General features: G+C 52.1%; 1 protein-coding gene across 1 annotated transcript in view; it reads right to left on the bottom strand.

The window, feature by feature from the left end:
- The window catches only part of TRAM2 (translocation associated membrane protein 2), a 76,211-nt gene that overhangs the window by 5,755 nt on the left and 47,932 nt on the right, over window positions 1–22,524 (bottom strand). The window contains exons 3-10 of the mRNA XM_046639952.1: window positions 13,471–13,580; window positions 12,875–12,991; window positions 6,736–6,794; window positions 5,548–5,632; window positions 4,899–4,969; window positions 2,195–2,299; window positions 1,783–1,926; window positions 742–905 (exon numbers count right to left, since the gene is read on the bottom strand). Coding sequence (XP_046495908.1) covers window positions 742–905; window positions 1,783–1,926; window positions 2,195–2,299; window positions 4,899–4,969; window positions 5,548–5,632; window positions 6,736–6,794; window positions 12,875–12,991; window positions 13,471–13,580 — 855 coding nt within the window. The remainder of the gene's footprint in view (window positions 1–741; window positions 906–1,782; window positions 1,927–2,194; window positions 2,300–4,898; window positions 4,970–5,547; window positions 5,633–6,735; window positions 6,795–12,874; window positions 12,992–13,470; window positions 13,581–22,524) is intronic.

Below are 22,524 nucleotides of genomic sequence, written 5' to 3'. Positions count from 1 at the left end.
AACACCTCCGCGTGCTTGCTCTGTCAGAGGCTGAAGCCTCCTGCGCACACCCCCAGCCAGGCCTGACACCTCGTCACACCCAACTACGCACGCGTCTGGTGCGAACACACGTGCACCCTCGCCAGGCAGGCCACACCTGGAGAAGGGCAGATGAGTCAGAAAACAGACCCTGGTGCAGACAGGCCCCCAGGCTGGATGGAAAGTGCAGGGCTGGCAGTGCCCCGGGACCCAGGGGGTGCAGTGGTTACTAGAGTGCGTGGCAGGGGTCAAAGGAGAAGTGGGTGTCCCACCCCTGCCACCCACTGAGCACTGTGCCACCCTGAGTCACTCCTGAAGACAGACGAGGAGCCAGCAACCTGGGAGGCAGAGGCAGGCTGAGATGTAGAGCAAGAGGGCAGGTGGGGACAGGGAACGGGTGGCAGAGCTTGGCTGCAGTCCAGAATCCACCCTGAGGACACGCTTCTTGCCAGAGTTCCTAGCCCAGCTGCCGCCCTGCCCACCGTGGCGAAGAGGGCTCCCCGCCTAGGCAGGGCCAGCCCCACCCACAGTGTGTCCCTGGCCCACGCCCAGCCACGGGCCAGTCAGGCCCTGGCAGGAGCCAAGGAGCCCAGGCCCGGGGGCAGCTCAGGACAAGGAGGGGCAGCACTGGCCTGGTCGAGCCTGCAGACTCAGGGCCTGGTTCTTCCCCTCAGCCCAGACAGACTCACCTGCTACCCGCCCGCGGCCCTGCCTGGCACTCACCAGATTCCCTCTTGATGAGCCTGGCTGGTAGTCTGGGCACAGCTGGGACTCTGCGCTTGGCACTCTGCTCGTTCCAGTACTCCCGCCAGTGCCGCAGCTGGGAGTGGATGAAGCGCCACATGAGCCAGGCCTGGGCCGCACACACCAGCAGCAGCACACACAGCCTGCGGAGGGCACAGCGGTGGGCTCAGGATGCACTCAGGCCCAGGACCCCAGGCAGTGGGGAGATGGAGTCAGGAACCTGAGCTCCCATGGCCATCACCCCCAGCACCAGCACACCCCATCCCTCCACCACCACCGGAACAGCGGGAATCTCAGGGCCAGTCTCTGCTCTAGCGCGCTCTGGGGTGATGACGGATGGACGGAGACTAGGGAGACAGGAAGGAGGACAGACGCGCGTCCAGCTCCACAGCCACCCTGCCCACAGGCCTGATGGGATCCACGGCCTTTGTACCCAAAGTACAGAACACAAGGCATGTCAGCTCCATGTATATTGGAAGAATTAAAATGCATTATTATATAGCAGAAATAATTCTAGAAGAGGGGCTTCTCATCTAGCATGCCACTTACACGCTGAGCAACCCGAGACAAAGCACACACCCTCCCAGGCCAAGGGGTCCCATGGAAACACAAGGGCTTCCTTGCTGCTACGGGAGGCCATTGGCCAAACTGCCGAGGACACGGCTGTAGAGTCCAAGTGTGCTTGTGACAATCAGTTGAGGGGCTGGATGTGAAAGCTGCTGTGCACCGTGAAGCGCTGGACAAGGGGAGGGGACTGCCATTCGACTGGGGCCCCGACTGCAGGCTGAGCAGGCCGGGGCCGGGAAGCGAAGGTGGTTCTGATGGCAGCAGAAGGCCGGTCTCTCTTCTGTCCTCAGACCTGACGTCCAGACAATTCCAGCTAAATATCAACCAGCAGGAGACTCGGGTCTGCTGCCCTCAGACCCTCAGACCTTCCGTGGAAGCTGTGTCAAGTTCAGGGAGCTCCAGGATGCGCTCAGGGAGCCCTGCTTTCTCGCCTCGGGCTTCTGCCCAACTCACCTGCAAAGTAAAGTGTTGAAGTTCCCTCTCTCGGGGTCAAAGGCCTGGTTCTCCATGCGAGCCAGCCCAAAGCCGATGGCCAGCACAGCGAGGGTGAGGATGAAGAGGCGGGTGACCCCAAATACAGCAGCCCAGGCGTTAAACCTGCTCGCGGGGGTGGAAAAGGGACGTCAGCATTTAGGGCCCGTGAGGGAACCTTACCCACTTCTCCAGAAGCGACCCCAAGTGGGAAGGGGGCTCAAGGGTGGCCGAGTAGGGTGCTTGAGGGATGAGGTATCTAGAATAAGATGCTCCAGGAAAACAGTGACCTCGGGGTGCCACCTGCAGGTAAGGGGGCAGTGTGCCCCCAGGGCAGGACCTTCCCCACCAGCCAGGCCTCACGGGGGGCCGGCCTCCCCCTAGCACCACGTACAGCTTCTCGTTGTTCTCGTCTGCGAAGTAGAAGAGTCGAGCCGTGTGGAAGAGGAACTCGGTGGAGTACTGCAACAGCAGCAGGATCAGGCCCAGGCGGCTCAGGCTGCGGACAAACGCACGGCCTCAGTGCCCCGAAACGCCCCGGGGAGCAGAGGCGGCAGCCGCGCCCTGGGCTGCCTTCCCTCCCACCTGCACGGCCGGCCCTGCCTCATCTCGGAGGGTTCAGTTCTGCTGTCACACTTTTCATTGTTCCTGACAGTGACCCCACTGGCTTCCACCTGGGCTGGCTGGGGAGGCGCCCCTGCCTGCTCCCACAGGGAGCCTGTCCTAGACTCTCCACAGCACTTGTCACCTTGTCTTTGTCACCTAGCCCGCAACCAAGCACATAACAAGCTGCTGAGCTTTCATGGAGAAATACGAGCGACTCCCACCATCTGATGTGTCCTTATCCAAGTCTTCACAGCTAAGAGGAAGCAAACTCCACATATTGCAAAAATCCGTGCTAGTGAGCTGACCTCTTGGAGCATCAGTGCCCGCTCAGACACGGCCCTCGCTTACTTCCAGGTGTGACACTGCACCTAAGTTCCTTAGGCAGCCTCCTGCTGACGGTCAGCTGTAGTTCAAACAAATGGGAAAAGACTGCAAAGTGAAGTCACAGATCCCGCCAAACACGTAGGGCTTCAGGAAGTCCCTGAGATCATGTGGGAGCACTCCCACGGGCAGTGATAAATCAGGATCTGGCCGATTCCACCCAAGGAGACCAAAGTGGAAACGATCAGGATGGTCACTGGATCCTGAGAATGGTCAAGAGATGATATGAAAACTACCCAATGTCTTCACATGGCCTAGAGTCCAACACGATCCTGCCCACGACCTTGTCTCAATCATTTTCTGTACTGCAGCCACACTGGGCTTTATGCCCAATCGCACCTCAGGGCCTTTGCACCTGCTCTTCCCTCTGCCTGCCCAGCAACCTCCCCAGATCTTCATGTACTTGGCTCTTGTCATTCACTCCTCAATCTGAGTCACCTCCTCAAAGAGGCCTTCCCTCAGCACACCAAAGGTGCCGGTGGACAAGTTGCTCCATTACATTATCCTGCTTTATTCTCTTCACTACACATACCACCTTAGGAAACTATTTATTTATTTCCTTATTTATGGTCTGCCTCCCACTAGAACAGATGCCACAGGACAGCAGGGCCTTGTCTGCCTTCACCCAGGTATAAGTGCAGCTCTGGGAGCAGCGTCTGGCCCACGGGAGGGGCTCAGGCGTGTGCTGAGTGAGTGGAGGCCTCCCAAAGCCAAGCTCCTCACCAACAGGAGCCCCCGTATCATTCGGCATGTCAAGGTCTGTCTTCCTTGGGAAATCCTGCAGCCAAGGGGCTCTCCTTTCCCCACTCCTCTCTGAAAACTAGAACCAGATGGAGGGGAAAGGAGGCCATGCTCCCTAAAGGAGCAGAGAGAGGAGGCCTCACCTTGAAAATAGTGCCAGCCTCGCTGGGAATGGAATGGAAAGGGTGACTTTGGAGGATCTGCTCCTCCCTGCCTCTCAGGTCTGTTCTGCCAAAACAAGAATTCACAGACTAGGTCCAAACAGGGGCAGACACCTGCCCGTCCTTCCCCGGGACACGTCAGATGTGGGGAAAACGGATCCCCGAGTACCTCTCATCTTTGGGAGGAAGAAGTGATGATACAGCAGGGACCCAAGAGCAGCAGGAAGCTCTCCTCCTTTGTGGTCCCGCCTGTGCATTCTCACCCCAGTCCCAGCCACACACTGCTCTGGGACAGCGCAGCCTGGCTTTCTTACACCCAGTCTGCAGGAGACACGTGAGCACCCAATACTCCACACACAGCCTTTGCCCCTCCCAGACCCCTCTGGGAAGCGACACTGCACCAGGCCCCCCGAGACAGGAGAGCAGTTTGACAGCTGCCTTCCTCCTGACTCCGTTACCTGGGGTCAGTCCTTCTCACGGGATGCCTGCTCTGAGGACCTAGGAGGTAACGGGCTCCAGGACCTCCAGGCACCTTAGCAGAGTTACACACTGCAAGGTCTCAAAACGCCGGACCAGAGAAAGTACAGGGTATTTTCCCATACTGCAAGGATCGAGCTCAAGAAAATTCCAAATGAGCAATGACCGATCCTATTCATCAATATGATTCTGTTCATAAAGGAGACACTCCAGGCCAAACACAACAGCAACTCTTCCCACTTCTGAACAACCACGCAGCGACTACTACACATTTCATCACACGTCAGAAGGGAAGGGAGCCCAGGGTGCTGAGCTCTGGCCGCATCAGCCACCGGACCTGAGGCAAGAGCCCAGCTCCAGGCTGCCTTCAACCTGCAAAGCCACAGTTCAAGCACCAACATCCCTCAGAAGCCTTCCCTGGCTCTGTCTTGAGTTGAGGTCGTCTGTCACCCTTCTGGGTTCCCATGGCAGGTGACACATAACATAATGCAGTGCTCACCACACTAAAACCATCCTGGTCTATGCCTGTAAACGGTCTCTCCTACAAGGCTGAGAATGAACCACTAAAGAGAAAGGAATCGTCCATTATCCATCTTTGTATTTCCAGGTTTGAGCATGGTGTTCTGCACACAGAGGGTGTCTAATAAATGCCTCCTAATTGAATGAACGTGTGGAGAGATGCACGGCCATAGAAGGGCAAGGAGATGGGGCTGGCTCTGGGGTCTCGCTCACTTTAAGAGGTACGCTCCAGCGATGTGGACCAGGTACAGGCAGATGTACTGGAGCTGGCGGGGAATTTCCTCCTGCAGATGAGAGAAGCGACAGTGACCAAGCTCATCCCTGGCTGAGGACACGGGAAGGGAGGGAAGCGTGGTGGGCCGGGGTGGGCCAGGCCATCTCCCCCCATGGCCACAGGGCTGGTCGCTTTAACCCCAGAGGCCTGGGCACCAGGCCGCTGAGCAGTCTGAGGGTGGACGAGGCAGCAGCTCTGGGTTTGTGGGCAGAGGGTGGAGTGGGGCTGAGAAGGAAGAGACAGGGACTGGGGAACAGGGCTTTTGGAAATAATTCAGAAGGAAGCTATTTAAAAATAAAAAAGACTGTGGGAAAGGCAGAAACTTCTCCGTCCACGATCCAGAAGAGGAGAGTGAGATGCCCCGAGCCACATGTCTACTGTGGGAGGCAGCAAAGAGGCGGACGCTGGTGGCCCCACGCCGGAGGCCTGCCCACAGACTTCCCCAGGGCTGACTCAGCATTCTACCCGACTGCCAGCACATCCCCACCGCACCCAACGCTCTGGGCTTCTAGAGGAAGGGACAGGGCAGTGCTGGGAACAGCAGGAGGGGAGATGAGTGGCCTCCAAGAGGAGGAAGTGAGTACTCACCTTCCGTACCTTCTGGAAGTAGAGCTCAGGAAGCGCATGCAGCCAGTAGGCCAGCTGGCACAGGTAGAAAAACTTCACCTGGAAGCTGGAGACAAGGGAGTGAGTCACACAGGAGGGACGGAGACAGATGTCCATGCAGGTGCCTGCCAAGCCCAGGAGGGAGAGGCGAGGGCTGGGCCGGTGTGAAGAGCTGGTCCAGGCGCCAGGGAGGGAGGGAGGTCCCAGCACTGCACCGGAGCTGGGGACCCTGCTCCACAGACAAGAGCACTTAGGGGACAGAAAGTCCATGGAAAGAAACAAAAATGATGGAAAGAGTGCAGAGGGGGAAGGACGGCTCTCAGTAGCGAGGGCGGGCTCCGCCTCAGCTGTGAGTCCTCTGCTGTTGTTCTGAAGGGGCTCGGGAAGGCCGCGTGGCCTCCTGAGGGAGGGGAGCTCAGGGGCCCGGAGCAAAGGAGGAAGGGGATGCTGCCTCCGAAGGCTCACCAGCCATGGAAGGCCGCAGGGAAGAAGTGCTACAAATGTGACGGGTCACCAGGAAGGTACAGAGCCCAGAGAATTTATGGGATGTTCTGTCTCATGCGGTGTAGGTACCTGCTACGGACTGAATGTCTGTGTCCCCTCAAAATTCACATGTTGAAATCCTGAGCCCCATGTGATGGTATTAGAAGGTGGGGCCTGTGGGAGGTGATGCAGTCATGAGGGTGGAGCCCTGGTAAATGGGATTAGTGCCCCTGCAGAGGAGGCCCCAGAGAGCACCCTCTCTGCTTCTGCCATCTGAGGACACAGCAAGAGGATGGCCATCTGTGAACCAGGAAGCAGGCCTTTGCCAGACACTGAAGCTGTTGGCACCTTGATCTTGGACTTTCCAGCCTCCGGAACTGTGAGAAATCACTTTCTGTGGTCTATAAGCCCCCCAGCCGATGGTGTTCTGTTACAGCAGATGACTATGACATCCTCTGTGATAGGGGCCAGTGTAGACGACATTCCACTTTGGGATTCTGCAGTCAAGATACCGGGGGGAAGCAGCTCCCAGACAAGTCTGCCTCCCACAATACTGTGCCCTGATAGGCTCGGGGTACAATCCAGGCCTCAGGCCAGCTGGCCCTGGAATGTTCTGGCCACACTCTGGAATGAGGAGGCCAGGGACCAGCTCACTCCTCCTGGGGCCCGAGCCATGAGCATACTCACGGGAGGTACACGTGCGGGTAGTCTTCCCAGAGGCTCCGTGGGTTTGTTAAATATCCTTCCTGCAGTGGGCAAGAAGAGACAGCACTCAGACATTGAACGGGAGACCTGCTGGGTAAAGAGCAGCCACTGGGGAAAGGGCAGCCCCAGGGGTCAGGGGTGCACCCAGCCCCCAGCGGCCAGAAAGAGGAAGGACAAGGAAACGTGAAACCGAAGGACCAGTCTGTGTTGGAGCCGCAGGCACTTGGCCGGTTTCTTGACTGTGAAAGAGCCATAACATGGCAGGAGAGCTCTGCTCTGAGGTCAGAAGCCCTGCATCTCAACGTGGGCCGGACACTTACTAGCTACACCCCGCAGCAAGTCTGTCTCCCTAAGCTTCAGCTGGCTCGCCTGTAAAACGAGGATAAAAATACTTACCCTCCCAGAGTTATTGTTAGAAATATGTGTGACAGTTCATGTTGATATGACAGTGTCCACTCTTATGCCTGGCATGTAGGCACACAGGAAATGCTTGCAGAGTGAATAAGCAAATGGCCTCCAGAACCACCATCCTCTGGGAAAATGAAAAGCTTAGTTTGGCTTTTCACATCACTGTGCATAAAGAGAATGGCAGGACCCCACAGGCCTCGCTCTGAGGCCTCAGTGTGACCCTTACCACACTGCATCACTATGGCCAGTTGTCTCCATCACTCTGCAAGTTCCTTCATGCTGGGGTCTTTTCTTCCCTTCTCTGTATCTCCAGCATCTAGCCCAGGGCTCTGACAAAGTTGGCAGGTAACCCAAAAACCCTCCCATCGTAAAACACCTAGAAATGCTGGATGAAATCTAACAAATACTCTTTTAAAGGCAAAGCTGAGTTCACAATAAGAAAGGGAAAACCCCTGGGACCCAAAAGGGATGAGGAGCTAAAAGCCAGAGCAGTAGGGTGGGACTGTGGGGCCAGCATGTTCACACCCACGTGGGAATAGAAGATGTTGCCCTGGGAGGCAGAACCCGAGACCCTTGTAAAAAATCAGGACCCTCAAAGGGCTACCACCTCAGAGAAAGAGTTGACTAGAAAGAGTGTGACAACCAACACAGGGAGATAAAGAAGATGTCTGTTCACCCTGGGCTCAGGATGAAAACAAAAATATTATCCCAGGAAAATCTGTAACCCCGTGTTCACTTTCACACTGGTTTGGGTTTACAGTTCAAATATATACCACCCGTGGGGTCCAGGAACCATCAAGCTAAGAAATTAGTATGAGTAAGATTGTGGATCAGTGATACCATTGGGACATACTCTCATCCAAGGATGCCCAGGATTGTCACACATAAAACCTTGCTGAAGATGAGTTTATGATCCAAGATTACAAAACACATGGGGACACAACCCACCATGAGCAAGAGTTGGCTGACACCACGGGAGTCCAATAAAAATTTGTTGGGTGAATGAACGAATGCTGAATGCTTTGGACAATCTCTCTCTTCTGAGGAAAAAGAAAAGGCTCTTATTTGTCACTTAGAGAAGGTTAGATTAGTATGGCCTCATTTTAGAAATAGAGAAATGAAGAAACAGACTGGAAGGATCTCCTGAAACAAGATGGTTTTTCAGCAGTGCAGCTGAAATCTGAGCCGGGCCACCCACCTCCTGGTCCAGTAAGCTCAGCCAGGTTGCTTCAGTCAGTCAGGTAACGAACTGAGCTGGTGCTCTGGTGAGGAGGCTGAGAACCCTCACTGCTCACGCGGGACGAAGGGCGGGGGTCAGCAGCGCAGGAGAGGGAGGCCAGCGTGTCTGAGTGAGGAGCACTAGGTGACTCCATTGGATCCTCCATTGTATTTCCGAGGGAGGGCTGATCCGCCCCACTCTGAGTCACTAAATGCCCCTGGACATTTCGGGGACAGTCCACAGCCCCGAGCCCACACCCCATGGCCTCATCAGCCCAATGACCTAACAGGTCCGATCAGGCTCACGCACCAGTGTAGTCACAGTGACTTACATTTGAAGGACGGGGTCTCAGCGAAACCCTCATGGCCTCATTTCTACGGTCTCCTCACTCTCTCGGCCCTTCCTCCCTCGGTCACGCACAGAGGTGGAAGGTCCTGGGGCACATGGGGGTGGGAGCAGCGCCTTCCTGCCCCCACATCGCTGCCATCCCTCTCTCCTGCATCAGAACGTCGGACTTGGGCACACGACGACACGCTGTCTGCCACCCTCTCTGCCTCACGTCAAGGAAATCAGAGAACGTTCCTCCCTAGAGGAAGCAGCGAGGTATTTAAGGAGGAAAACGGTACTTCTGGGACTGAGGTGGGGGAGGAATTTCTGCCAAAAAAAAAAAAAAAGCCTGGCCAAGAGAAGCAGCACACCTAACGGCCAGATGATCCTGTCTCAGCTGGGCCCCTTCACTTAGGAGACAACGAGGTCAGGACCTTGAAGCCAACGAGCCAAGAAAACTCCCCAGAAAAATGCTGCCTGCTGCGATGTCCAGTCCACGGGGACCGTGTAGGGGCGGGGAGGGAGGGGCGGGGCCGGGGGGAGCGTGACTCACCGCCCTGGGCGCTGCCTCTTCCAGGGCTTGGGCCAGGCGGCTGCCCGACGGGGGCCTGGGCGGGGGTGCCTCGGAGCCCAGGCCCGCCAGCTCCCTGAGGCCGCAGGGGGCCAATCGGGGCAGAGGCAGCACCTGGAACCCACCCAACCCCGCCCCCGACAGGCACCAGGAGAGGGTCTGGGGGCCTTGGGAAGTCCTTTGTTCTCTTCTGGTTCTACAAATCGACCTGACTGAGGCCTGAGCAAGCTGGACCCACCTCTCCCTCTCCCCACGAAGCCTTCCTTCCAGGTGCACGACCCCAAAACCACAGAACCAGCAGAATCCAGGCACGACACTGCGTTGCTCCTAGATTCAGACATACCTTCTATAATGGTCCTTCAGGAAGCACCACGCACGCAAGTCCTGCTCTACGTGACTGGTCCACTGGTGGCAATCAGCCCTGACCAGCACCAGCGTGAACGCTGTTCCCCTACTGGGTTCCCACTGAGGCCTGGACTTTCGGTTTCAAAACACGAAGTCAGGCAGGGAGACCAAACGCCCCCCCGGCCCTGCTTTCCCCAGTAGAGTGACTTTTTTCTATTTCCCTGAACAAGGAATGATAGTTCAAAGGTTAAGTTAAAAGCAGGAGGCTGACATTCTTATAAAGTTATTGGTTGGTCCAGCCACTCTCCTGTCACTCTGCCAGTATAAATGCAGAGAGAAAGGTCTGGATCAAACAGCAAAATAAAACTGGTTATTTCTAGAGGGAGTGACCTGAGGTAAATTTTTGCTTTCTTTCTTGAATTTTTATATATTGCTTACTTTTTAAAAAATGATCACCTATGATGTTTACAAAAACAATCACTTCGTTACTTTAAAAACTGTTGATGGTTGGAGCAAGAAGACGTGTCGCAGTTTATTCATTCGTTCTCACCACCAGTATTCAGTGAGCAGTTCGGCTGTGCCAAGGATACAGCGGTGAGCAGGGCGCCCGCTCGCAAGCAGCCCCGGGGCTAGTGGGAGAGACAGACAGCAAAGAATACACACATGAACAAGCAAAACGCCCGGGTGATGGTCATGGGGCAGAAAATACAAACTGAGGGGGTTCTCTGAGGAGGTGACATTTAGGTAGCGACTTGGATGGCAAGATGGAGCCAGCCAAGTGATGTCAGGGGATGGAGGATTTGATGCGAGGAACCACCGTGCAAAGCCCAGGAGGGAGGAATGCCAGGACAGTTAGAGAAGCAGAGGCAAGATGGCGGGGCTAGGGCCAGTGAGACGAGACAGGCAAGGCTGCAGGGCCCAGAGCACAGGCGTGAGGAAGAACAATGTCACTGCAAGTGGGACGGGGGCTTTTAAGCAGGGGAATGCATGACTTGATTTACGTTCTAAAAACATCTGTCTGGCTGACCAGAAAATGGATTAGGGTGGGAGGGTACAGGACGGAAAGAGCCTCTTCCAGAAGGAAGATATTCAGTGATCCAGGCAAGAGATGATGGTGGCTCAGCCAGCCTTGGCACTACGGACATCTGGGAGCAGACAGATCTTTGCTGTGGGCTGTCATGTGTACTGTAGGATATTCAGCAGCATCCCTGGCCTCTACCCACTAGACGCCAGTAACATACTGCCAAACGTCCCCTGGGGAACCATCTCTTCCCTGGAGAGAGCCACTGGACTGGGGGCGGCGGTGCAGACAGAAAGCAGCTGACAGAACCTCAATGTGTCTGGAGGTAGGGTTGGCGGGACCTGCTGATGGACTGACTATGGAGGGTGAAAGAAGGAGGAATCAAGGAAAATTCGCATCATGATGTAAAAAATACGATTTTTTAAAAAACTAGCTGTTTTTACTCCTTTTACAAAACTACCCTCTCTTCTTATCAGTTCACCTTCATCCCTTGCCGAATGGCTCAGATGGAGTCGTTGAGGGCCAGGAGCTACGTGCTATTAGGAGCTGGGGCCACTGAGGCTTCCCAGGGTCCCCTGGGCTCCATTTCCTGTTGAAGTTAAGTGAGGAACTGGCTTTCACCATAATAGAAGCCTGTGCTGGGCTTCCCCGAGAGGAGTGCTACACGCTCCCAGGCTAATTAGCATCACCATGTTCAAGCGCTTAAAAGCCCGAGCGAAGCAGAGACAGAGCAGCTGAGCATTCCCACTCTGGAAGGGGTGCTGAGTAACTTGGCCGTTGGCCTCCAATCCGCTCTAATGTGTCACAGCTGGGTGGAATGTCCGGGCGTGAGGAAGAAAGGGTAAAAGTGATTCAGAGATGAGGCAACGCTTCTCCTGAAAGACCAGTTAAATGTCTGTAGCACCCTAAGGCCGGTCTGCCTCAAAGCAGTGCAGGGTCTCCAGAGGCCCCAGGAACAAATGCCAAGACCCTGGGAGGGGTCTGGGATCCAGAAGCACCTAGACTTCCGAGGACCAGGCTGTGCGCTGCCCCACGGCAGGGGGCGCTCCCACAGCCCTCACGGTAAGTCCGCCTCCCGGGCCAGAGTAACACGGCAGCCCGGCTGAGAGGACAGAAGCCTTGGGTCCTTCATTTAAAATTCCTAGTGTTCTGTTTAGGAAAACTGTTCTGTGATTAAATGATAACCCAAATAATCAAAAGGACATGTTGACTCCTGTTTTGAGAATAGGAAGTCAGCTCTCAGCTCTGGAGACAGTTCCTTAGGACGGGAAAGCTCATCACTGCCGCTGACGGAAGAGGAAGGGGACCAGGCGACCGGCGAGGCAGGGAAGGACACTTCTAAAAGGTGACACAGGGTTGCGGAACTTTCTAAGCCCTGGGCCTGGACTTCTCCAGCCACAGGACAATTCCAGCTCCTGAGAAAGAGACCAGGTTACAGACAGGTGGGGCTCCAAGGGTGTGTGCGAGCGCATGCGCGCTAGTTAAGAACTTCCTAGCATCACAGGCCAGGTCTGGCTACAGCAAACCCCAAAGGACTGTCCACATCCCTTCATACAAAGGAATTCTGCTGTATCCAAGGTTGCTCCAAGTAAGAGCCCTATTGTGTCGAAAGGGGAGTAGACAAGTTGTCTGGTTCTCTAGGCCTCTGTGGGAATGGCATTGGCTCCCACAGGATTTGACGTGCAGACAAGGGGGTGCTGGCTTTGCCTGCAGGAGGCCAAAGTGGTAAAACAGAAAGTGGTGAACTTGGAACCAGACCCTCAAGTCCAAGTCCTGTCCTTGTCACTTCAGAACCAGGTGACCATGGGCACACTGTGAAATTGGAGCCTGCATTTCTTCAATCCCTAACACGGGTACCGGAATGAACATAAAATTTCTCTCATGGGATAGCATTTGTAGGAAGGTCCTGTAAAATGATGCAGTGCTATGCAGATATATGGTATCATGATTGTAACATCACATAATAACCATAACAAGTGTTTATTTTTGGACAGGGTGACCCTGCAGCTACACCATGGCATCTATACAGTTCGGCCTCTCTCTCATGGCAAATACCATGAGGATGCGAAAATAGCTCCCGTTCTAAGACACTGCCCCAAGTTAACGTACTGCCCCCTACTCTTTTTCTTCCCCGCTACGCCCTTCACAGACATTTCCTTAGCAAATCCAAGAAGAGACGCACTGCCTGGGGTCCAGGCCCCACCCTCCAGCAGGCCAGAGGACCACTCACCGTCACCACCACATAGAAGCACCATATCACCGAGCTGAGATGAAAGACGACCAGCTGTCCGGACTCGTTGAACTTGCTGTGTTTGACCTTGGAGAGATGAAGCCGTTTGCTGATTTTCTAAAGAATAAAGAGAATCCTGTGTATTAATATAAAAGTATATTGAGAACAGGCATAAACTCCTGTTTTCTCCCCCACGAAAGGGCTGAAGTTTGAAGCCGGCCATGATGTAAGTTATTTAGTGTAAGCTTTCTGTGTGCATACAGTGCTTAGTTTAAAGCAAGCATTTTGAGACAGAGCAAAATGAACGTCTTTAGCTTAGATGTGAAGAACCCCCCCATCATCTATGTCTGACAAACCCACAAGGACACTGTCTTGTCATAGTCCAGGCAGCTGTCTCCCCATGTAATAATAAACACTGCTACCCCACATGCCTAAAGAAGGCTGTGAGAAGGACAGAGACCAAAGTGTGGGGAGGCACATCCAGGCAACAGGACCAACCAGGGCATGCAAATTTAGGAGACGAATGGGTTCGGAGCTGCAGTTTCCTCCAAGGCATCTCCCCCGTCTCTGTCTCAGAATCCAGACGCGTCACTTACGTCTAAAATGTACTCTTGAACCACAGCGTGCAAGATGATGGTGATGAAGATGTAGAACAAGATTGTGACCAGGTCCTTCGGCCCGTAGTGGTAGTGCACGGTCTCGCTGTCTGTGGAGGTAATAAGAGCGCCGTCAGCATCCCTGGGCGAGGAAGTGCTCTGGGACACAAAACTGAGAAGAGACCTGCAGCAGAACGTGCCATCGAACGCTTCCCTTTGCTGTAACCCTAGACTTAGAAGAGTTTCTTCCCCAGAATCCTACCCAACCTGTGGACTCAGCCCTTGGGCAGCACCAGTGGGGGCGGGCTAAGGAGAACCAAGCCCACCATGTATCGTGACGACTACATCTCCTGAGCCGGGCAGGAGGGCACAGTGTTGAGGAGCCAGGGGTTGGAGACAACCACTCTCCCTTACTCCCTGGCTGTGTGACTACGGATAAGTGACCAACCTCTCTGAGCCTCAATTTCCTCTCCTGTAAAATGGGACTGTAGTCATACTTCACAGAGGATGCACAGCATGGAGGTTAAGAGTGGAGATGCAGAAGCCTGCATGTGCATCACAGCTGCCATTTACTTCCCATGGGACTTTGGGGCACCTCTATGGGTGACCTTTTTATGCCTCAGTTTCCTCATCTGCAAAATAAGGATAATAGTTCCTGTATCATACGGTTATTGGGGGAATTAGATGGCTCAATAAATGCAAAGTGCTCAGAACGGTATCTGGCATGTAGTAACCGCTATCCATGAATTTGCTATTATTTTTGTTGTTGATGTTGGGCTAGTGTGAGGATTAAATGAGATAATTCATATGCAAGATGCTCAACACAGTGCCTATAACCATGGTAACCCCGGCAGAAGTGGAAGTTTATTAAAATACTATCTAACAGTAATAGATTGGCTAGAATCCCAGCTCTCTGTCTCCTAAGGCTCCGTTCCTGCAGCCTCTTGCTCTGTGGACACGGGAGGATTTATACCTTCGTTCCAGTTAGCAGGCGCGGGGTTGCAAGACCTCGTGAACAGGGCCTGGCTCTCGGCTGCTCCCTAATCCCTCCTACCCCTCCCCCAAGTGGACACACGGGCCGCTTTTCCAGCTGTGCTGCATCCTCGCTGAGTCACACATGAGTCACCGCTCTTTGCTGGGATGCATTTACCAGAAGGTAGGCCGGGGTCAGTGAGTTTCAGGGTGGCCAGGGAACGAAGAGCTGACTGGGTCACTCTGGGAGTCAACCTATAACCTCCCTCCCCCTGGCCTGGGAGGATGCAATGGCAGGGGCGGGGGGGGGCGGTGGGGTGGGGGTGGCAGGGACAGCAAGCACATGAACTTTGAAATCAGACAAACTTTCCCTTTTCCTCTCCCTCCTCCTTCCCGCAAAGACCTACTCTGTGAGAGGCACTGGGCCAACTGTTGAAATAGAGAGATAAAAAGACACCGCCCGGCTTCAGAGCGCACAGCCAGCGAGGAGACTGACAAGGAAATGTACAATTACCTACAGACGCGCAGGTGGTACCAAGAGGTAAACACAGAGACACAGCGAGCTGGGGCAGGCGGGGGCCCGACTCCGGCTGGGGTGGAGGTGGTGGGGCAGCAGGTCAGGGTGGACAGGATGACATCAAAACTCGGGAATAAGTTGGGGGAGTCAGGTTGTGGGGGGTGTATTGTAGGCAGAGGCAGCAGCATCTGCAAAGATTGCAGGGAAAGAGGCTGAAGGGCTGGCATGGCGGGAGGGCGGGGGGTCAGTCACGGCAGGTGCTGAGGGAGCTGTGAAGGGCCTGGGTGCCACATGAATGGTGTGGACTTTACCCTGAAGGCAATGTGGAAACATCAAAGAATTCAAATTCCACAGGAAAATGAGGAAATTGGAGTTTGGGAAAGTTTACTCTGGCAGCAGTGAACAGCATCGTGCCTAGAGGTCCACAGCAGGTAGGGAGCTGCCACCATGATCCTAGTAAGGAACCCCGAGGGCCTGAATGAAGCAGGAGAAGAGAGAAGGGAGGGAGGGGCTGTCAGTGACAGAGAACTGGGAAGAGCAGGGGCTCACCCACCAAGGGGGCGGAGGTCTGGGAGGGGGAGTCAGGCACAAGGACCAGAGGAGAAGACACTGGAGGTGGGAGAGAAGGGATGCAGGTGACTCCACCTCTCCTTTCTGCTCTTCCATCTGTGAAGCCGGCTTACGCTTTCCCTGCCTTCTTCATGAGGGAGGATCAAAGGAGACTAATTAGATGGCTGCGTATTTTGAAACTATAAAATAACTGAACACATGCAGAGTTTCATCATCAGGACCAGCATTATTAGACGAAATGGGATTTACAGTCAACCAAACAGGCACAGTCCAAAAGCAGTGAAATCACACCTGTCAAGACTGGTTTGTCCATTTACAGCCTATTCAGGGTCACCTGCCATTCTTACCCCAAATACTGTACTTCCTAAGAGATGTGACCAGAGCCTTAAATCCTTTTCGAAAGAAGCATGAATGCATGAATTAATACATTCTTTTATTCCTTTGCTGTTGAGAGCTACATGCATGTCTGTTCATCAACCAATAACCATGTGCAGGCTCCATGACAGCAGGGAACAAGGTGCGCATGGCCCCGCCCTCCTGGAGCTTAGGGTACACACCAAATTCTAGTAGACGTAAAAACCAGAGGCCAAAGAACCACAATGTGACAACAAAACACCAACAACCAGATTAAAAAATGGACAAAGGACTTGAATAGACATTTCTCCAAAGACATACAAATGGTGAATAGATACATGAAAAGATGCTCAGCATCACTATCAGTAGGGAAATGCAAATTAAAACCACAATGAAATACCAACTCAAAGCCATTAGGATGGCTACGGTTAAAAAAAAAAAAGGAAGAAGAAAATAAGTGTTGGCAAGGATGTGGATAAACTGGAACCTTTGTGCATTGCTGATGGGAATGTAAAATGGTTCAGTCACTATGGAAAACAGTACAGTGGTTTCTCAAAAAATTAAAATAGAACTACCAGATGATCTAGCAATTCCACTTCTAAAGAATTGGAAGGGGATCTCAAAGAAATATTTGTATACCCATGGTCACTGCAGCATTATTCACAACAGCCAAAGGTGGAAACAGCCCAAGTGTCTGTCAACAGATGAATGGAAAAACAAAATGTGGTATACATATACAACAGAATATTATTCAGCCTTAAAAAGAAAGGAAATCCAGGGGCCGACCCAGTGGTGTAGCGGTTCAGTTTGCATGCTCTGCTTCAGTGGCCTGGGGTTTTCCAGTTTGGGTCCCAGGCGTGGACCTACACCCCGCTTGGCAAGCCATGCTGTGGCAGGCATCCCACATAGAAAGTAGAGGAAGATGGGCACGGATGTTAGCTCTGGGCCAGTCTTCCTCAGCAAAAAGAGGAGGATTGGAGGCGGATGTCAGCTCACGGCTAATCTTCCTCAAATAAAAACAAAGAAAGGAAATTCTGTCACATACTACAACATATGTGAACCTAAAGGAGATTATGCTGAAATAAGCCAGTCACAAAAAGACAAACACTGTATGATTCCATCATATGAGGTTTCTAGAGTAGTTAAATTCACAGAAACAAAAAGTAGAATGGTGGTGGCCAGGGACGAGGGGAAGATGAATGGGGAACTGTTATTTAATGAGTACAGAGTTTTAGTTTTGCAAGATGAAAAGAGTTCTGGAGATTGGCCGCACAACAAAGTGAATATACTTAACACTGCTGAACTGCACACCTAGAAATGGTTCAGATGGGAAATTTTACAGTATGTATATTTTACCACAATTAAAAAAAACACCCACACCAGCCAGGTGTGATAAGTCTTCTGACATGGACCGAAGGCTGAGGGAGAAATAACGAGGAGCAGAGGCTTCATGGAGGGTGGTTGAGGAGGGGACCCTGAAGCCGAGCTGTGCAGGAGGAGAGAGCTGGTGAGGGCTGAGCGGTCTGGGCAGAGGCCCCACGGGGAAGATCCAGGGGGACTGAGGGATGGAGTGGAGCTGGAGAGCAGGGGCGGGGCAGGCGGCAGAGGTGGGAGGGTCGTATAACAAAGGGTACAGTTATCATGGCAAGACATAGATACAGATGAGAAAGGCAGTGGAGGATTTTAGTTACACACATTTATAAAGGTCACTCTTCCTGGTGGATGGAGAATGGGCAGAGGGGCAAGGACGCCGGGAGAGCAGTCAGGAGGTGCCCGGCACTAGGATGGCAGAGCGATGGACAGACGACAAATTCGGAGAGATGTGGGTGATGGAATCAACAGAACCAGCTGATGGACTGGCTGTGGGGAATGATTCTCAAGTTCCTTCTGGAGTCTCATCTGTACTCTGTAGCGCTCCACAGTTTCAAAACGTGTTATCCTGTGATTCTCGTAAGCATCTCATGAGACAGGCAAGGGAAGTGGATAAAGAAACAGGTGCACAGAGTTAAGGGACATGGGCCATCTCTCAGGTCTCCCAGGGTCCAGGCCCTAGCACAGCCACCAAAAGCCACCTCAGGGCCCACAAGACCCTCAGACCCTCCCCAGGCCGCACCTTTCCTGACAAGAAGCCGCTCCTCTGATCTCTCTCTCCTGCAATAACAAGCACGATCACTGTAGATACTCAAGAGCGGTGCTCCGACTGGTCCAATTCCCTCCATCGCTTCCCCTCATCTATCGCCCTCCTGCTTTTAGTTGGGCAGGAAAGTAAACTGGTTTGGTCCCTTCTGCTTCCCACTGAGCTCTGGAGGCTGGAGCCATGTGTTCCTCTAGGAGGCTATCAACAAATTGATGTTTTTGAGTTTTCTTACTTTTAAATTTTGGGTTGCCCACTAATTCCTATAAAGATCCTCTCACCACCCAAGTTGGAGCTGCCCTCTTTCAGCACCGCCCGTCTCGCGTGAGCCCTCAACAGGAACGGCCATGGCGTGGCGCTAACCTGTTACAATTGTTTAGAAGAGTAAGTCTCAGCATGTCTCTGAGCTGTTAGACCCGGGAGGTGACTCAGCAAAACGCCTGCAGAGACCAGGTGGGCAACACAAAGGAGAAAAGTGGTCCAGGTGTCTTAAGGCAAGTCCTTTCTGCGCAGGGGGCCACTGCATGAAACAGCTGATCGTCTTCACTGCCACCAAACACTTTCCACCGTTTTTCCCTTCAACATATTGCCCTCTTTGTCTTTCACATTTCTACTATGACAGAGGAAAAAGTTTAAGAAATAACTTTCTTAAAAGTTTCCCTTTAACCACTTTCCACTTTTAACCTTCCCACTTTTATGTTTTTAACCTTACTAAAAGAAAAACAACAGTTAAAACTGGGATAAATGATGACTGACAGGTAGTCTCAATGTCAGGGACACACTAGAGATGAGTGGTGACTGTGGCAAACTGGAGAGCACATGTCCCAAGGGGCTGAAGGAGGGAGTGGGGAAGGTGCTTCTCAGCTACTGTGGCCACGGTGGGGTGCGGCCCCATGCAGACAGATTTCCAGTATTTCAAAAGCAAAGAGAGAGATCTTTACATGAAATCATCTGATTTAAAAATGTTGGTGACTAATTCAAAAAATTTTAAAAACACTTTATGGGCCAACACCAAACAGGCCTAAGAAAACACATGTGCAAGCCAACTCTGACCACAGGCCACCAATTTGCAATCTCCAGCCTAGATGATTCCTGACACCTTTCCAACACCAAAATTCTGAGTCTTCTTCCTACACACCCCCATGGAGTATGGCAACATGCCCTACTATGGGAGTTAACCTAGCTTTGGAAGAAACCATCTTCAACAATGGTCTTCCCACTGCAGATGAGTTATCCCACATCCTATCAAAAGTGTCATCTGCTTAGGTCTGATCACAGTTTGAAAAGAAAGCCAAAATAATCAATAAGAGCCTTGGCGGTTTTGACAACCCCTGTGAGCAGAGGTCCCTTTCCGGGAGTAACATTCTTATTGACCTCCTGTTTTGCTTCCTATGACTAATAGATATTTTCCTGTTTCCTTGGGTGTCACTTGTAAGCAGCTTCGCCTGCCTGCCCTTGCATGTTCCGACCTTGTCTGGACACTACCGGGAAGTCTCTGACCTCCACCCCATGGCCGGAGCTGGATAGTGGCCACGTGTTGCCATCGTCCCATCTGCTTTCAGATTTCCTTAGCGTGCAGGCATCTGCCCAGGAGGCTTCTGCCTTTGTCTGGAAAACTGGCTGTTTAAGAGCATCACTGCACAGCCAGGATGCGGCTTTCTCTCCCAGTTTCCTTCGTAAGTCCTGTAGATCTGGATTTGTAAAATTTAGTTTCTACTGGTTTCTGTGCTTATGGCCAACTCAGTGTTCACATTATTTCAAATCTTTTACAATATATAAAAATCCAGAACTTAGATGGGAAAAAACCATCATAAGTAAAATCAAGAGCCAAGTGATTACCTGAGGAAAATATTTACAATTCAGATCATAAACAAAGAGCTAATCTTGCTAATATGTAAAGAGCTCCTAGAACTTGAGGATAAAAAGATAAGAAATCCAACAGAAGAACGGGCAAAGGATATGAACACACAATTCACAAAAAAAAGAAACACAGGTGTCCCTTACACATTTAAAAAGATGCTGAACCTTACACAGAAGAGAAATGCAAATTAAAACTAGAATGAGATACCATTTCATACCTATCAGATGGGCAGAAATCCAAAGCTTGACGATACGCTCTTGCTCAGATGGTGACGAAAGGCTCTCCTTCACACACTGCTGGTGGCAATGCAAAGTGTACCACCTCTTTGCAAGGGCAATTTGGCAATTTCTATCAAGACGACAAATGCGTCAGCCCTTTGATGCGGCAAGTCCACTTCTGAGAATTTATCTTATAGCCAATACCTGCCATGTTCAAAATGTGGCACGTGTACAAGGCTATGTTCTACAGCACTGTTTTTAACAATAAACTAATGGAAACAACTCACGTTGTTTTCATCTATAGGGGACCGGTTAAACAAACCATAGTTATAACACACTGGGGCTCTCAGAGTGTGGCTGCGGGCCAACAGCGGCAGCATCACCTGCGAACGTGCTGAGAAAAGCATATTGCTGCGTATCTACCTGGGGCCCATTGAGTCAGAAACCCGGAGCATGGCTCAGGAATTCGTGTTTAACAACGTCCCCGTGTGATTCTGACGCAGGCTAACATTTAAGAAGCACCGGTGTTAACAATGAAGCTGTTTCAAAAACTCAGAGAGAAATAAAGACCAAGCGCAGGTAAAGCTCATCAGGAGACTCAGCAGAATAGTGGCCGCGTGGGGAGGAGGTGTTGGCGAGAAGGGGCACGAGGAAGGGGGAGTACGCATCTCGATCTAGGGGATGGTCACGTGGGCGTGCACACGTGTGACACTTCATCCCGCTGTGCTCTTCCGAATGGGTGCACTTTATGGCACGTGTTATACCTCAATAAAATTTCTGAAGAAAATGATGAAGCTTGCTAGGGGAAAAAAGATACAGAACAGAACGTACGGTATCCTGGCCGTTATGTGAAAAAGAGGAGAAAAGAACAATATGCATTTGTATGTGCATAAAGAAACACTGGAAGGTGAGATGAGAAATTCTGGAAGGGGACACGGGACAAGGGTGAAGACCCACATGGGGACGGGGCGTCAAAGGCAGGGAGAGCAGGCTGCAAACAAGACTTTCACTCTGACTTTTTGTACAGATTTATATTTAGACTCATGTATTTTCTATTAAAAAATAATTTTTTAAATAAATAACTTTAAATTCTTCCTGCTTTGTGAAAATTTTAAAAGTGATGTCTTCCCTACTTCATTGCTCTATATTTTCCTAGGCAAAAAAAAAAAAACCATGAGCAGCTCATTTCTGGAGCTGCCACGTGCCTATCATGTGATCCAGGGTCTCTCTGCCTCAGTTACCCCTTCCGGACAATGGGAACAATAACATCTACCTTTTCTCACAAAGCTGTAAGGATGAAATCGACAGCTGACTTATAAACTATAAAGTGCTACACAAATAGATGAGATCTATAAACTGTAAAGTGCTACACAAATAGATGAGATCATCCTGACTGCTTCCAACAGGAGGAATCAGAAACTAAAGGAACAGAACAGTCAGTGTACAGCACACACACGCAAATATTCCCATTAGGGTGCTCATTTAGGACAAATGATACAAACGGCAACTATAAGCCATTTACAGGGCACTTGCTCTGTGCCAGGCACTGTAGTGAGCATGTCTCATAAGTGACATCCTGTACCCCTCAGAGGAATACTGTTTTACAGACATGGCAGTCAGATGCCAGGAGCAACTGAGCCTCCAGGACCTACAACTAGTTAGGGGTGGGCCAGGACCCTAACCATACGGCCGATGCCAGAAGCCAAGGCCGATGGTCTCCCCACCAGGCTTCTCTGCTCCCTGCCTTCCTTCAAATCACAGAGAGTGCATTGGTTGAGCCCTGAAGGCCTGCCCGCTCCCTGAGTTACCAGGCAAAAGAGAGGGGCTGAGGACAGGCATGGGGCACACAGCCTCAAAGGGCAGCATTGTGACCTCCACCCCTGCCCCAACTCCCCAGGCTGCCAAGCCACCCCCTCCCTGGCCTCCCCACCTGGAAGATGTGGCCAGTGTCGTGTGAACTCCAAGCACTGCTGTGGTCCTCATGTGCACACACACTGTGATGGTTCCAATTGTGGCTCCCCGGCCCCCAACAAAAAAAAGATACATTGGAGTCCTAACCACCAGAATATGACCTTATTTGGACATAGTCTTTATAGAGGTCATCAAGTGAAAATGAGGTCATTAGGGTGGGCCCAAATCCAATAATGACTGGTGTCCCTGTAAAGGGAAATGTGAACACAGAGACAGACACACTGAGAGGGAAGACGATGTGACAAGACACAGGAGAAGATGGCCATCGACAAGCCAAGGAGAGAGGCCTGGAACAAGTCCTTCCCTCGCACCCTACCAATGCCTTGATCTGGGACTTCCAGCCTCCAGAAATTGCGAGACAACAAATGTCTGTTATTTATTTTGCCCAGCATCCAGTCCAGGGTATGTTATCACGGCAGCCCGAGCTAACACACACACACACACACACACACACACT

This window comes from Equus quagga, chromosome 15 (assembly GCF_021613505.1).
Source record: "Equus quagga isolate Etosha38 chromosome 15, UCLA_HA_Equagga_1.0, whole genome shotgun sequence".
Taxonomy (NCBI): Eukaryota; Metazoa; Chordata; class Mammalia; order Perissodactyla; family Equidae; genus Equus; species Equus quagga.
Note: the sequence above shows the minus strand (reverse complement) of the source record. Positions and strands in the feature narration are given on the sequence as shown.